At 36.5% G+C, this 15,947-nt stretch overlaps 1 protein-coding gene across 2 annotated transcripts in view; it reads right to left on the bottom strand.

The window, feature by feature from the left end:
- dph1 (diphthamide biosynthesis 1) overlaps positions 1 to 15,947 on the bottom strand; it is a gene marked incomplete at its 5' end in the record, with an annotated part of 131,159 nt that overhangs the window by 32,921 nt on the left and 82,291 nt on the right. For both annotated transcript variants that reach the window (XM_079824241.1, XM_079824242.1), the window contains 4 exons: positions 1,726 to 1,882; positions 3,326 to 3,394; positions 8,311 to 8,432; positions 10,107 to 10,261. In XM_079824241.1, coding sequence (XP_079680367.1) covers positions 1,726 to 1,882; positions 3,326 to 3,394; positions 8,311 to 8,432; positions 10,107 to 10,261 — 503 coding nt within the window. The remainder of the gene's footprint in view (positions 1 to 1,725; positions 1,883 to 3,325; positions 3,395 to 8,310; positions 8,433 to 10,106; positions 10,262 to 15,947) is intronic.

Genomic DNA, 15,947 nt, shown 5'->3' with positions numbered 1-15,947 from the left:
CAGTAACAGAAAAGATCCTGTACAGAACCGATGGCATGTTGCGCATGCACGGTCAACACAAAATGAACAAATCGCTCCCTGACAACTCGTTGTTTCCGAGTCATATTAAAGATTTGTTCAAAATGAACGACATATCACTATTCTTTAGCCGTAAGTCGAGTTTTAAATATGGATACTTTTCTCACACAAATGCATGGCTTCACTTCAGAAGGCCTTTATAAACCCCACGGAGCCGTATGGATTAATTTTATGAGGGATAAATGGACTTTTATGGACTTATAAAATTATAAAGCATTTTTTTATATAACTGCGATTGTATTCCTCTGAAAGAAGAAAGTCATATACACCTAGGATGACTTAAGGGTGAGTAAAACATGGAATAATTTTCATTTTTGGGTGAACTAACCCTTTAAATAATAATAAAATAATAATAATGAAAAATAAATGGTACATTTTAATTAATTATTAATGGCAACTTATTTATTATTTTTATTAACTGTAATAATTGTTATTGTATTTGTTTTTATTATTATTTATATATTATTACCATGACAATAACAGGATATACACTGTTGTTCAAAAGTTTGGGATCAGTAAGATTTTTTTATATTTTCAAAAGTCTTATTGTCAGATTATTTATTTAATCCAAAATGCAGTAAAAACTCTACAATATTGTGAAATATTATTACAAATAAAAATCACAGTTTTCTTTTTGAATATACTGTAAACTGTGATTTATTCCTGTGATCAAGCTGAATTCTTAGCATCATTACTCCAGTCTGTACTCCAATCTCCACTGCTGAAAACTGTGTAAAAAAATAATAAAAAAAAATAATTCAGAATTCCTTGAAAAATCAGAAGTTCAAAAGAACAGCATTTATCTGAAACAGAATCTTTTGTAACATTGTAAATGTGTTTACTGTCACTTTTGATCAATTATAAAAAGATATAGTTTGAGCATTTAGTTTCTAAATGTCTCTTATTCTGGTTTACTTTTATAAAATTACAAATGAATTTGCATCATAATATTGTAGATTTTGATGTCAACAACAACAAAAGATATGAGAAGAGTTTTTCCCTCCTCATATCCTCCCCACAATTATAAGCTGTCAAATAAGCACAATTATATGGTTAATTACATTTAATTATTTCAGTTTAGCATTGTTTAAGCAGCGTTTATGACCCTGTCAGAACAGACCTGCGACTCATATTAGGTTGCAACCCACCAGTTGAGAACCACTGATCTAAAAGGCACTCCGGCAGGAATAAGGCATGAGCGTCAGGGATGGAAAAAACATTTCTGACGAGAGCTACATAGATCTCCACCAGAATTCCCATCCACTATCTGTTTGTCTAGGTGCTAAATTCATCTCACTCGTCTTCTTTATGCATACCAATTAAAAAGGATGAGACGAGAAAGGGAGAAAAATCTGCCAAAACAAAGCCAAATCCAGATACATACAAATGAACAGATGAAAAGAGGCAGAGAACAAAGAGAGGATGATTTGAAGGAGAAGAAGAGGAAGAAGAGAGGGAGACGACCTGCCCCTCCCAAAACAATCGATTAATGCCCCTGGTGAACTCTCCTCTCGGCCAAACGCCGCAGGGTGTGTGTGTGCGTACGTTTCTTTCAGCCCAGGTGCAAGATTGAATTGAGAAAGGAAGGTAGACAACTTTACACTAACAGAAAACATAATGTATGACAAAGTGTAGCAGACATCTTACCTCCAAAATTTTAGGGTTGCCCTGGCGGCCAAGGGTGCCTAGGATGAGGCCCCATCTCTGGGCTGAGCGAGCTCTCTCTATGGCCTGCAGTCTCGTGGCTCGCATTGCCTCATGGTCATAATACTCTCGAGAAAACACTTTACTGTATGGGTCATACCTGCAGATATGGAGGACAAGACATTATTTACAAACAATAAAATACTAAAAAAAGAAAAGAACGATTTTTTTTAAGAGTGTTGCAAAACCTTCCACCATGATAGGATGTTGCTAGGTAGTTGCTATTACATTTTGGTCCCTATTCATGGCTTGGACCCTTCATTCAATGTAAGTCTATGGAATTTATTTCCCATTTTATTGTCCACCAGGTGATTAACGTGTAATAAACAAACAAATAAACAAACAAAATAAATAAATACAATATTAAGTTAAATGTACTGAAGGCTATAAATTAAACTTTAACATAAAACAATTTGATTAAACATCAATAATAATTTTTTATTATTTTTGTTTTAATATTTTTATATTGCAATAATTTCAGTTTCTCTCCAAATTAATGTACAAACAACTTAAAGACACTATTTTTTAGAAATGTGTTGTAATGGCATCTTTTTATGAGTGAAGGCCAGTATCACTGATACTAATATTGCTACTGATGTCGCTATGAATTAAAAAAAAACAAAAAAAACATTAATGATAGACATTCAACATTACAGTATTATTGAAAGTTATCCATTTAAAAAACAAAAAAAAACTTTTAATTTAAGAGGACTTATTTTTTTAATATTCTTCACATAAAAAATTTAATATTTACCTGTGGCCTTCAAAACAAGTTATCAAACACCTTTCCTAACCGCATAAATTAAACATTAAATATAGATGAATCTACAAATCTACAATCTACAAGATAAAAAGCTAAAATTGTATCTGTTACATTTGTTCTTTGATTAGCATTAAAGACAGACATCACAGCAGTTGGTTTATTAGGCTGCTGTCACTTTAAGACCTGCCGCTTCCGAACATGACGCAGATGAACATGGAACTCTTTAAGTTCATTTAAGACGTTATTTAACTCATTTTTTAAGACCGCTCTTATGAGAATACTCAACAAAACGGCCATTTTACCATAATTCTGTGTGTTGTTTGTTCAAGCGTGAAAAAGAACTCGATACTGGTGTACTGTCAGAACATTCACAGACAGCACGTTCTCTTTTGTTAAACTGAAAAAATTATTAATTAATTGCATGCGTTAACACACTAATTTTTACAGCACATATATTATATTATATTATGACATTTTTGTGTCCCAGCTGGGACTATATTGTGCATTTTTGTATGGCTGGAACACTGTATTGGTCAGTCAGAACCGAAGGTTGAAACTAATATAATGTAACACATAAACAATTGAAAATGTCCAAGAGGAAGGAGCTGTCCTCTGCAACCGAGTATATTATTAAAATGAATTAACTGGTGAATTAACCTTGGATATTTTTTCTTTGCTGGATTTGTAGATCAAAGCTTAAAGACTATGAGCTGTAGTAATGATGCTTGCTTTAGCAAAAAACAAACAAAAAAAAAAGTGTACAATTGCACATTGGTTTACCTGTAGGCCGGTATCTCTGGGTTGGCAATCATGATGGATTCCAAATGAAACCTACCATCCCCAAGATAGCTATAAACAGAAACACAACTCTATCAGAGAAAAAGTCTGAGTGGGCAGAAAGAATAAAACTCTGCTAACTCCATTCTCCCTCTGGGATTTGTGTTAGGAAATATAAAGGCCAATGGGTCCTGGCCTAGAGGACTCACAAACCAGAGCAGCACCCTTCTAACATTCAGCAAGCAATCAGGGCAAGAACTACTCACTTCGAAGTCACGGCAACATTAACCAGTCAGACAGCGAGTCATAGCCACGGAGGCTGATGGGCTACGATCCATATACTGCACAAATAAACCTGCATCACGCATTAGGTCATGACGCAGACAGCACGCAAAGAGAACTTAACACAGTAATTATCCTCGGCTGTGCTGACAGGAGAAGACCTGCCACAGGTAATGGGAGTATAGATTAACCTGGCAAACCTGATGGATGTCCTGGGGAACGCAGCCACAATTAGAAAGGCTAATTAAGACACGTTTATGAAACAATACAGAACATACTGTGGGTGGGATCCCCCTGGGCCCACCGGAGGAAAGGCTAAACCTGCCATACTTCACTCTCGCACACACACAGTGACAGAAAAACACTCTTAGCGTTCATTCACCTTGTTCCTCAAACAAAGAAAAAACAAAATCCTGTTTTGCTGCCATGCTGTCTTGTACCTGCTAAGGAAACTGGATTCAGACAGAAAGTGATGCATGATATAGTATCGGTTATCAGTCGATATTGAATGTACTTTATTTACTTGAGATGGTATATCTCAATAGTTAAGAAGTTTTTCCATTTAGATTTTTAGATCTTTGCCATAATCTAATGAAAATTTTGTGATGCCAGAATGTATGTGTATTAATCAAAAATATAAGATTTTTATTTTAATGCTTTATCTAAATTTTTTTATAGACAACCCAGAATGTTTTTTTTTTTATTGGAACAGCATTCAAATGAATCGCATTGACCTGAATTTTAATATGGACACATCCCTAATTTCACACAACAAATTATCTGGAACAGTGGTTTCCAACCTTTTTGAGCTCCAAGACAATATTTGAAGGCTATAATGTATTTCTGCTGTAATGACAAAGCTGCTTCTTTTCAAGCTTATTTACAGATATTAGGAGTGGCATTATATTAAAATAATGAAATAAAGTAAAAATTAAAATAACTAAATTCACACTTTATGACAAATGAATTTACATGATTTTATATTCACAAATAACAATTTCTGGGTCCTGAGTCTGACTCCCTGCTGAGAACCACAAGTTCAAGCAAGCTTATTATAATTGAATATTTCATGATTACAAAGCTCATTTCTACACTGTAAAGAAAGTTGCTGCCTTAAATTAAGTACAAATCAACTTGAATGTTTATGTCATTTCAACTTAAATTACATGAAACTGACTAAAGCAATGTAAAAACATATGTTGTCATAACTTATTGATCATACAATTTTTTACAGTATAGGTAGGATTGGAATCATACGTTGATTCCTTCTATCACTTGCCATTTTAATTCTTTCCACCATGTCTTTATACGTCCATACTATACAACCTGCAAAGGCAGAATTTTTTTAGTTGTCGCACACAGTCCTTAACCAAAAAATTCCCCCTCCACATATTTTTCACTTTCCTTTATATATTGCTGTAATTAAACACACCAGTTTTCACGGATTACCACACTCTCTCTTTTAAGGGCCTCTATTACAAATATTGCATTTATGGCAAAGGCATTACACTTTAAGAGGTTCCCCGGTTCAGCTTTTAGTGGTATAACTTAAACGGCCACAAATTGATGCGTTTCATGGAGATGGCACTATTGAGAATACAAGATTAAAAATGGCCCAATTTGCAGTTCTAAAAACTGCTTTTCACAGCACCAACCCATTCACCCACAGTTTAGTTCATTATGCCTTTAGCAATAAGACGGAGTTGCCTCGTTTCAGAAGAAATCCCAAGTGGAAACCAGAGGTCTTTGTGAAGACAAGGGCTGGTCCGAATACCATTTTTTGAGCGTCGAAGGTTTGGTAGTAATCAACACCGAATATTCAAAGCTTCGGAGGGAGGGGGCTGAACATATTCTTCTCTCTAATAAAGGCAGGAATCTTGAGAAGCGGTGAGCCTCACCGCGCGGGCAGGGTTTATAATCTTCGAGAACGGACACTGCACTAGTGATACAAAACACACAGGTCTGTTTCGTCCCAGTAACAAGCTCCTATATTTCGCAGTAGATTTGTTTAGTTAGATAATAACGGGCAATAGGCTTGCTGCGATAGTCGGTGTTAAATCGCAACACTGGTTACATCACTTGTTCACCTTGGCCCCGCCCCAACCATCATTTATATATACTTTTTATAATAATACAATTATTTAGTTCAGTTAGAGAACAGACACTACATATAAAAACTGAACATGTCTGCTTAATACAGCATGAGACGTACGAGAGTCGCAGCACAGACCAGCAGCAGGAGACAGATTTCATTCATCATGAGAGCGGGGAACTGAAAGATGATCGCAGAAGATTTGTTTCCAAGCGAAATATAAAAGCGTTTTGTTGTTGTGTTTTTCATTAAGAATAATAGGCTAATGAACCCACCATTCAAGCAACCGCCTCCGAATTGGCGCTAAATCTAAGCCTAAAGTAAAATGTGCACGGCCGAGCTGGAATTCATTCACGGCTGCACAGTGCATCATGTGACGGTGAGGGAAAATTTCCTCGTCACATCCCTAACGGATAAAAAGGCTAATACATTTTGTCAAACCAACGCAGCTTAACCCAAAATACAAGCTCAGGCATGTGCTTCTGTCCATTCAAACTCATGCAGTTATGGGCTCTAGACAGGGAATACTCCAGTTGCAGGGAACATTTTAGTAGGCTAAGAAGAAGCAAATATATTTGTTAAGTATAACGAGGTTGGGTTCCTTCAACTGTCCATCCAATTAAAAACGGCTAGGCTATAAGATAATTGTAAAAACGAGTATTGTATTTAGCCAGATTTTATAATGTAAACCTATTCAAGCACGAAGGAGAACCGTTTCGAGGGTTCTCATTCGGAAAAAACTAATAAAAAAATAAAATAATAAAAAAAAGAATATTCGAATCCCAAAATTGAACATTGAATACCAACCCACCGTATGAATATTTGAATATTCGGGTCCAGCCCTAGGGAAGACCTGTGGCATTCGTCAAATTTTATTAACTACAGAACGCTTTATGGTCCACCCAACTCAACAGAGACTTTATGAAGGTGCCAATCGGCCACAGACCCGTGTAATTTTTCAGCACAAAGTTGCAATCATCTTCTCCGTGGGACTTTATTCAGAACCCCGGCCACTCCATTACTTCTTATGGGAAAGTCAGGCTCTGTATAAGCTTAATAAGCTGATAATTATATGCAGGCGATTCGGCCTTGCAATGTAACATCACATTACTACACAGAGGGTGTCAGAGAAAGTTTTTAATTTGCAGAGGGTGAGGGCAAAAAGTAAATGATCTATGAAAGGCTATTTGCATAATAGCAGTGTCATTTTTGGGGTCAATGACAGGGCCACTTTTGTGTGTCTAAAGTTGACAGGCGCCCTGATGAAGAGGTGATGGGTGAAAATTAAAGAAAACACACATCAATTCCCTTCCTTCCTCTCTTCAAAAACACAATAACATTCATTAAATGCTCTGCATGCTGGATTAAGAGGCAAAAAAAACAAACACACACATTAACACACACACAGGAGACTGGAGGTTTCCCTCTATCGCACAAGAGCAGAGCTTGCTGTTCATGGCCGCTGTGTGATACAGAGAATAATAGATCACACACACACATATATCTGCTGCTTAATGTCTCGTCTCTGTGTTACAACAGCACTTGACACGCTCCTCATTAATGACAGCATGAAACTGCATTTGCAAGGCATTTAACTAACACATTACATTGAGAAACAATATTTAGCAGGTAAAAATGTAGGATGGATTGTGAAAAGTAGGATATAATATTATTGGTTAGTATTATTTTTCCTACCCATGAGGTCACAAACGTTGTTTCAAAGGAAGTGTAGGTTATTTTGATGATAGCCTATGAAAATGTTTGTTTGATTGTTTTCGTTGCACTAGTACATTTGTGCACAGTAAACCAGATACATATTAAGGAAGTAAAAAAGTAAAGTAAAAAAAAATAGAAGTAGAAAGCACAAACATGTTATTTATAAAAGGTCATGCTGAATGTTAGGATGTTAGGCATAGTGTTCAAACTATTTCAGCTTTAACTACAATATATCTACAAAAAAGCACAACCTTGAACATCTTATTAATTTCATTACATGGCTTAAAACATAATAAAACATATAAATAGATATTATTAAAACCTTTAGTAAATGCATTCAAGTGCAAACCTTCCACAATAAGATAGTCCCTGATACAAAAATTTAAAACTGGGTGCTGTGCAGTCATTTACACAACAAAAAAACTTTGTAGAAAAAAAAACTAAAAAACCCAAACATTTAGTGTCCTAGTAGTTACTATATTGTGTATATTTGATTATGAATGGAAATCTATGTTGGCCAATCAGAATCCAGGGCTGAAACTATCCATTTCGAATTGAAACACACACAATTTAGGTCCCCACAGTGACACGAGTCCCCACGAGTCAGTGTGCATTCAGCGCGCGCACACACACACACACACACACACACACACACACACACACACACACACACACACACACACACACACACACACACACACACACACACACACACACACACACACACACACACACACACACACACACACACACACACACACACACACACACACACACACACACACACACACACACACAAACAAACACAAACACACAAACACACACACACACACACGCTCATTCTACCATAGTGTTACTGCACATACTCAAAATGGGCTAGAGAAGAGTTTTTCCTTACATGACAGCATTGACATGCTTCTCCAGACGAGGTGAGGTGCACCCGAGGATCTCCCCAGGAGAGAGTGGCCGACACTGAGGGACCAACACCTCGTAATCTGGCTTCAGCTCTGCACTGGCTGCCTGAGAAGAGAAAGAAAAGGGATGTTTTCCACCAACCACTCCACGTGTTTTAAAGTTTCCTGAAAAAGCAGTTCTGGGCTGGAAAAAAAGGCTCAACCCCACATCAACACCCTAATACCTGTAGGTATTGAACCAGGAACCAGGCCTGAGGGCAGGATAATATTTGCACCAAATAAAAGTTTTAATGAAAAGGGAAGTCTTATCTTTGGGTTCTTTTGGAACAATTTTTGCTAGTGAACAAAATGGACAGATTTTGGAACCTAAGAAACTCAGTATTAACTTATTTTTTAACTGATGTATAACAGCAATACCATAATCATGCTGAATGCATATTACTGAATATCAGAGCTGCCGTAATATATTATATGCATTACAATTCAAAAGTTTGTTAACATGTTTACATGTTTTTGAAAGTGTCTTATGCTCACACAAAAGGCAGCATTTATTTGACTGAAAATACAAACATTTTGTTTTTAAATATAAAATGTATTCCTATGATGTCAAAGCTGAATTTTCAGCAGCCATTACTCCAATCATCAGTGTCACATTATACTTCAGAAATAATGATGAATCGAAAGTTCAAAAGAATTCAAAAATTCATTTGAAATGGAAATCTTTTGTAACAATTTTTGATAGATTAAGTATTAAGTATAGTATCAGATAGTATCAAATATGTATAAATTAAAGTATAATTTAAAAAAGAATACTTTTGAACAGTAGTGTATATGTGAACTGACTGTTATGAATTGTATTCATTATATGCATAAATAAACTCCTAAAAGTTGCACCAAAAGCTCCTGATGCCACAGTGTTTATTTGTGGCCAGGTTATGTTGCAATAATAGTCAGTAGGAACATGGTCTGGTTCTGAGAGATTCTGATCTAGCTGAGCACCAGCTCCGGACACCTTTTTCGGTGGAAAAGAAGTGGGAGAGACAGATACAATCAGAGGAGAACAGTCATCCAGCACTTCTCCCAACACCTACAGGCTTTCCTTTCCAACAAAAAGGAAGCAAAGAAATTGTGCCAAATAAATGAAGGCAAGAAAGCTGCAGTAATGCAACGGGGGTGGAGACATTACAGTTAAGATTTAGGATTTAAGATTTTACGAACAAAGAGAATAACAAAAACACATACATTCACACCCCTCTGACCCCCAGCACCCACCCAGAGCACAAGAACAGGCCTACACACGATACACAGGACGTGCTATTTACAGAAATAACATGGGTCATTTTTAGGCAGGAGGAGGAGAGAGCAAAACAGGAAAAAAAAGAGGAAGGGAAGAAAAACCTCACACTTATGTAAGGTGAAGTGCTGAGTGCAACATGACTTCTGATAATTCCTCCTCTTGTGCAGTTCAAAATAACTTTAACTGCATTTCACACCCACATACACAAACACACACTGTTATAGGAGCACACACGCACACACGCACACACGCACACACGCACACACGCACACACGCACACACGCACACACGCACACACGCACACACGCACACACGCACACACACACACACACACACACACACACGGGTAGCCATATGTGTTGTCAGAGACCTTGAAGCAGGAAGGTAAGTGATAGAGAGAAATAGACAGTAAATGAATCAGAGAACATCTTTAACCGCAGGGAATGGTTATCATTGAGTAAGAATCGGGGTGTCAAAGGTCACCTGCAAAGCAGCCACAAACTGGATGGTGCTGACGAGGGCGAGCGAATGGCCAGGAGGGAAGTTAAACCTGAGAGTATCCAGGAAGTGGGCAGTGTCAATCTGGATGTCCACAAACACGTACAGCATCTTGATGCCCTCAGTGGAGTCTATAGGGACTGAAAACACAAACAGCATTAGCATATATAGGTGGGCGATATGACCAAAATCTTATTTCATGGTATGAGAAATTTTATTTCACAATAACGATATTTATCTCAATATACCCATTTTAATTTTATTTCCCTTATAAAAATAGGACCAAGCAAATTACAAGCTGTAGGACAAGAGAAAAGATGCAAATTAAATAAACTTTATGTTTTTCAGCTACAGTAGGTTTATTTAACATGTAGTAAGAAACACTATAGAAATGTAATAATCAAGTGTACAACAAAAACACTGTAGAGTCTTCACTGTATGAATCAAATATGAACTGGTTCTTATTAAAGATAAAAAAATAAAAAAAAAGATTCCGTCAAGAGCAGTGATTGATTTTCTCTGTCTTTTGTTGTTTGATTAACATAAAGGGACAGCAGCATAATAAACTGCTGTCTGTCTCATTAAAGACTGAATGCATGGATCCAATTTACTGACACACATCCAGTTTTCATTGTTTCAATACTAGAACTGTTTACATTAATTTAATGAATTAATTAATTAATTACCTACTATATTGAGGTGAATACTCCACACAACAGGCATTTTGACATTATTGTGTGTCATTCAAGTGCAAAAAGACGCGAAGGAGAACTGAATTCGTTTTTTCAGAGCTTATTGCGATTAATAACTTTATTAAACATCATGCACGTTCAGAATTCTTAATTGCATGTTCAGCGTTTCGCACAGATTAGAAACCAATTTGTGATGGCAGGCGGGCGGGGGCATGGGGGGAGGGGGTGTGGTGATTGGCACAAATATCGATTTTGATCTTGATTCAGTATCAATTAATTTAGCCTATTGTACATATAAGGAAAGTTTGCCTTTTTAGCAAAATTTTTTACTTTTCTTGGGTTAAATTATATTTACTCACATTCATTAATATCCACTTGTGTGTGTGCTTATATAAGTATCATTATGCAAGTTATTAACTTTTTTAAATGTCACATTTAAAGAAATCTAGTGTAGAGCCCTGCGCGGGACTGTTTTCTTCATCCCGCTCCCGCCGAATTTCTGACCATTACCGCCCGCTCCCGCAACGTATGTGTTACACTCCCGCCCGCTCCCGCAATATGTATGTCCACTCCCGCCCGCACCCGCAAAACTCTGAGAATTTATTCCCGCACAATAATAGAGATGCATTGATTTTGTGTCTTCTCCCGTCCCGCAGGGAAAAAAAACACGTATTTGTATTGATATTATTAAAGAGATTCATGGGGTTGTTTGTTTAGTTTCCCTGGCCTGCATGTAAAAAAAAAAAAAAAAGACAAATACATTCAAATATAATTTCATTTTATCAAAAACTTTGTACATAAAAATAGACTGCTTTGCAAAACAGAAAACAGATTGAGAAACAAAAAACAGATCCCAATTCGTCGGTCAGTTCCGACGTACGTCGAACGTGACCGACTGAAAGGAAACCTGAGAAAACATGCTTCAACAGAACATAATGTGAACACAAAATAGCAAACGGACATTTAGAAACAATCCATTTCCACTCACTAAACTTCTATGTATTGTTTGTCAAAAACACCAAACAGTCAACTTGACCTGCAGGGAGTGCTGAGCGTTTTTGGTGAGGTATGATCAAGTAGCTATGTATTTGCCAGCTGCGCAATATGTGGATACATATAACGTTATACCGCATGATTTTGCCTACCAAAACAATTGAGAAACTTCTCCAAATGTCAGACTTTCCTTGCTTAGCTTTTGTGCTGTAAATACCTCGTTTGAGGTTCTTTTCTACATCATCTATTGACATCTTCTCCATCATGTCGTTAGGCAACCTCCCTATCCCGCCGATTCCCGCTGTGTTTTTTTTAGCCGCCCATTCCCACCCGCAGCAAAATTCAAACCGCCCGCTCCCGCGAGATTTGCGTTGGGTCCCGCGGGACCCGGCGGGACTCAATCCCAATGCAGCCCTCTAATCTAGTGTTTGATCATGTCTAAATATGTATTTAAATGCAAAACCTAAAAATAAGTAAGAAGGTATGATCTGCAATAATTTGAGCAACTAGACTAGATACATGTATATTTATTAAAGATAATAAATGGGTAATGGCATTACAAATGAAAATTTTTCATTGCGATCAACATCATGCATGTCCCAATCTTTACTCATGGATGTTTCTTTATCACTCGTACGTTTATAAGTAAGTAGTATAGTAATTAGTAAAGTATAGTAAAGTGATAGATACTTTATACTGTGGTCACAATATATACCAGTGGTCTTCACTATTTTTTTTTTTTCAGGAAAGCGACACTGATAGGACAATATCAATAGGAGAGCCACTTTTACCGCAAAGTTTCAAAAGTTACATCCAGTCCTAAATAGCATTATCAGTCTGTCATCCCTGAACATACAATATGCTATGCAATAAATACAAAAGGTAGATAGATAGTGGGTTGGCATAATATATGTTTAAGGTAAACTTTCTTTTAGTGCTGTTTTATCCACACATTTTTCTGTTTAAAACATGTTTTTAATATATTTTATAATGTAATAATTTCACAGTAAATCACCATATTAATGTAGAAAAAACAAAGACAGACAGTATATTTCAAATATTTGTTCAATGGCATCTTTTTATGAATGAAGGCCAGTATCACTGATACTAATACTGATACTGATGTCTCTACGAAATAGACCCTCCCCCATTTTAAACATTAATTATAGCCATTCAACATTACAGTGTAATTGAAGGCTTTCAAACATTTATTAGGCTTCAAACTTCATTAGTAGGTCAACATGACGCGGATCTGGCGCGCTGTCACACGCGTCCCATTTCCTCACAACTCTTTCAAAGTTCATTTAAGACGTTATTTAACTAATTTAAAACTGTTCTTCTGAGGATACTCGACAAAACGGACATTAAGGCATAATTCTGTGTGTTATAGTTTGTTCAAGAGTGAAAGAGATGGATTCTGGCACGCTGTCTGTGCTCATGCTGGCACGTAACCCACACCACTCAACCTAGTTGAGAATGCGTATCATATGCACGTAAAAAGTCATTTTGGCATATAAATTGCATGATAAATACAAATTGTGTTATATATATTCCTTTCATGAGAACGTGTTGATCTATAAGAGCACATTCGCCATTAAAAGCAGGAAAAACAGCCAAAACTGACAACTCTGCAGTGAGTCATGGGCGTAAGGGCAGAGCAAGTTTAAATATCCTTTCTAGTCTGTATTTCCATCTTGTAAATCCGCTGTTTTTGGGTAGTTTTTTAATATAAATTATTTGTAATAGAGCAGACACTTTGTGTTTTTTAATGGGTTATGTTATATAGCCCTTCTTGTTTTTATGAAATATATGTATTGACTGCAGTGCCGCCGCTCTCACCACGCGCATCATGCGCTGCGCGTAGGGCACCAAGTGCTCAGGGGGGCACCACAAGAAAATGCTCTCTCTTTTATCTGGTTGATGTCTTGTTTTTTTTTTTTTAAGTATTCAGCTCCCCTCCCACATATATTGAATCCTTTTTTAAAGGGTTGTTTTTCCCTACATAAAACACAAAAACGTTTTTTTTTTTTTTTTTTTTACCTCTTACCTGTTAGAATTAGTTTTCAGGCAGATGCAGACTTAATTGTGTCTAGAAATGAGCATGAAAAGTAAATATATATATAAAAAAAAGAAAAAGAAAAAAAAGTGTCCTGACCTCTGAGAATGTTTTCTCTATCGTGCGCAATGTTCTCACCTTTTTTACCCCTCACCCATTTGCATCCCTGCACACAGTCAAGCCCTATTAGCATACTTCAAACAACACATTCGAATGATTATTCCATTCTTAGGTTGAATTTCTTTTTTTTTTATTGTAACCCTAAAAAACGCTTATTGTAACCCTTATTATTTTTGTTGTTTATGATACAGAGATGAATGATCCTTTAAATCAAATGGTGAAGTCTTTCTGGAAAGTTTGGGAAGCCGTAATTCACCATCAGAACATAAAAACACAACTGTTTTTGTCTACATAATGAAAGTGAAAACAACATTGGGTTCCATTAACTTTCATTGTATGAAAGAAAAAGACTCGTGAGCACAAATAATTCAGGTTTGGAATAGGGATGGGACGATTACTTGGTTTAACGATAAACCACAATAAAATGTACTGATGGTTAGTATTATCGTTTAAAATTTGATTTTCATTAAAACGATGTGTTTTTGAAAACTCGCTGTAAATCCTGTCTAGCCAGCATCAGGCCGGTTTCACACTGCATGCGTTAGCAGCAGCGCATTTTTTTTCAGGCACCCATGTTAACAGATTAGAGCATTCACACCGCATATAGAGGCGGCGTGGCAGCGTGTCGCAGGAGCAGAGCCACGATTGCTTCGGCTATTTTTGCTGCGCTGCTCATGCTGAATTAAAGCCACAGTGCATTGTTCTTGATCAAAATTGACATGATTAACATTAAAAATAACAAATTTCACCATGAAATCACGTAGTGAAGTGTTCTGTGGGTTTCACAATCATGACGACATCCAGCGCTGTGAAATAAATTAATAAAATACACGAAAACGCATCACTGCAAGAAGTTTTTGCCCAAATTTCAATGGCCCATCTAAATAAAAAATAAAACCACAAACCTGTATTCATATTTACATATGCATTTCATTTAGCACATTTTCATGGGTTCAGCACTGTTTTAATTAGACTAGAGTGTTAATGGTTTTATTTATTTATTTATTTTTATCCAGCATTCATTTTAAAAACTATGGTTTGATTAATCGGTTATCGGCAAGTGCGGTCCAACCTAGTTATCGGTATCGGTAAAATCCACTTTTGGTCGACCTCTTATTACTAGTCCACTGATTTCATTTTCAATACAATCAAAAATGGAGATGCAAGACAGCAAGTTGCATTTGAATGAAACGAGAAAGTGCATCCATTATGATACATCGATGTGCGCTGTTATAATGCGTTGCTATTGGCGACGGGCATTATAAGGAAGGAAATGCCACAGAATAGAATATCACAAAAAAAAAGTGCATAGAACTGCTTGTTTCATTTATTCTTTGTTGATTTTCAAATATAAAACTTGTTGAAATGTTTTCAGAACGACATGAGGTTGAGTAAATAATGATAGAATTTTCATTTGAGTGAACTATCCCATTAAGATGCATCTAAAATATCACACTGTCAAGAAGAGTATGTGCTGCATTTGATAAACAACTTACTTTTCAATCTTCGTTCTACTGTATAATACTCTATATGCAGGAATTGTCATTCATTGTAAGCATATTATCATAAAGAAAATGCAAACTCACAAAAACATGTAAATGTCTTGAAACCTCTTAAAACTCTTGAAAAAGTTTGTTACTCAGCCTACCTCAGATCTACAGATGACAGTAACTGAAGAAAAGAGAAAATCACACAATTGCTATTAATGCCATTCATTTCACACCCCATTTAAAAAGGCAGCAGAGCTGAAAGAGGGAGGCGGGATTCAGTCTTCTTCCATCTACATTATTTACTGCTGATGGTCATAATTGCTGCTCTTCTTGAAGCATTCTCTTTAAAGCCACTGCTCTAATGGCCATTTCACTGCTATTAGGCAAATGCCACCTTTAGGGAGTGTTTTAAACATGGAACCCATTTAACTGTGTAAGAACAGACGACAAGACAGTAAAGCAAGTGGGAAGAGAA

This window comes from Gobio gobio, assembly GCF_949357685.1.
Source record: "Gobio gobio genome assembly, chromosome: 8".
Classification (NCBI taxonomy): domain Eukaryota; kingdom Metazoa; phylum Chordata; class Actinopteri; order Cypriniformes; family Gobionidae; genus Gobio; species Gobio gobio.
This window is presented reverse-complemented; position numbering and strand designations above follow the sequence as displayed.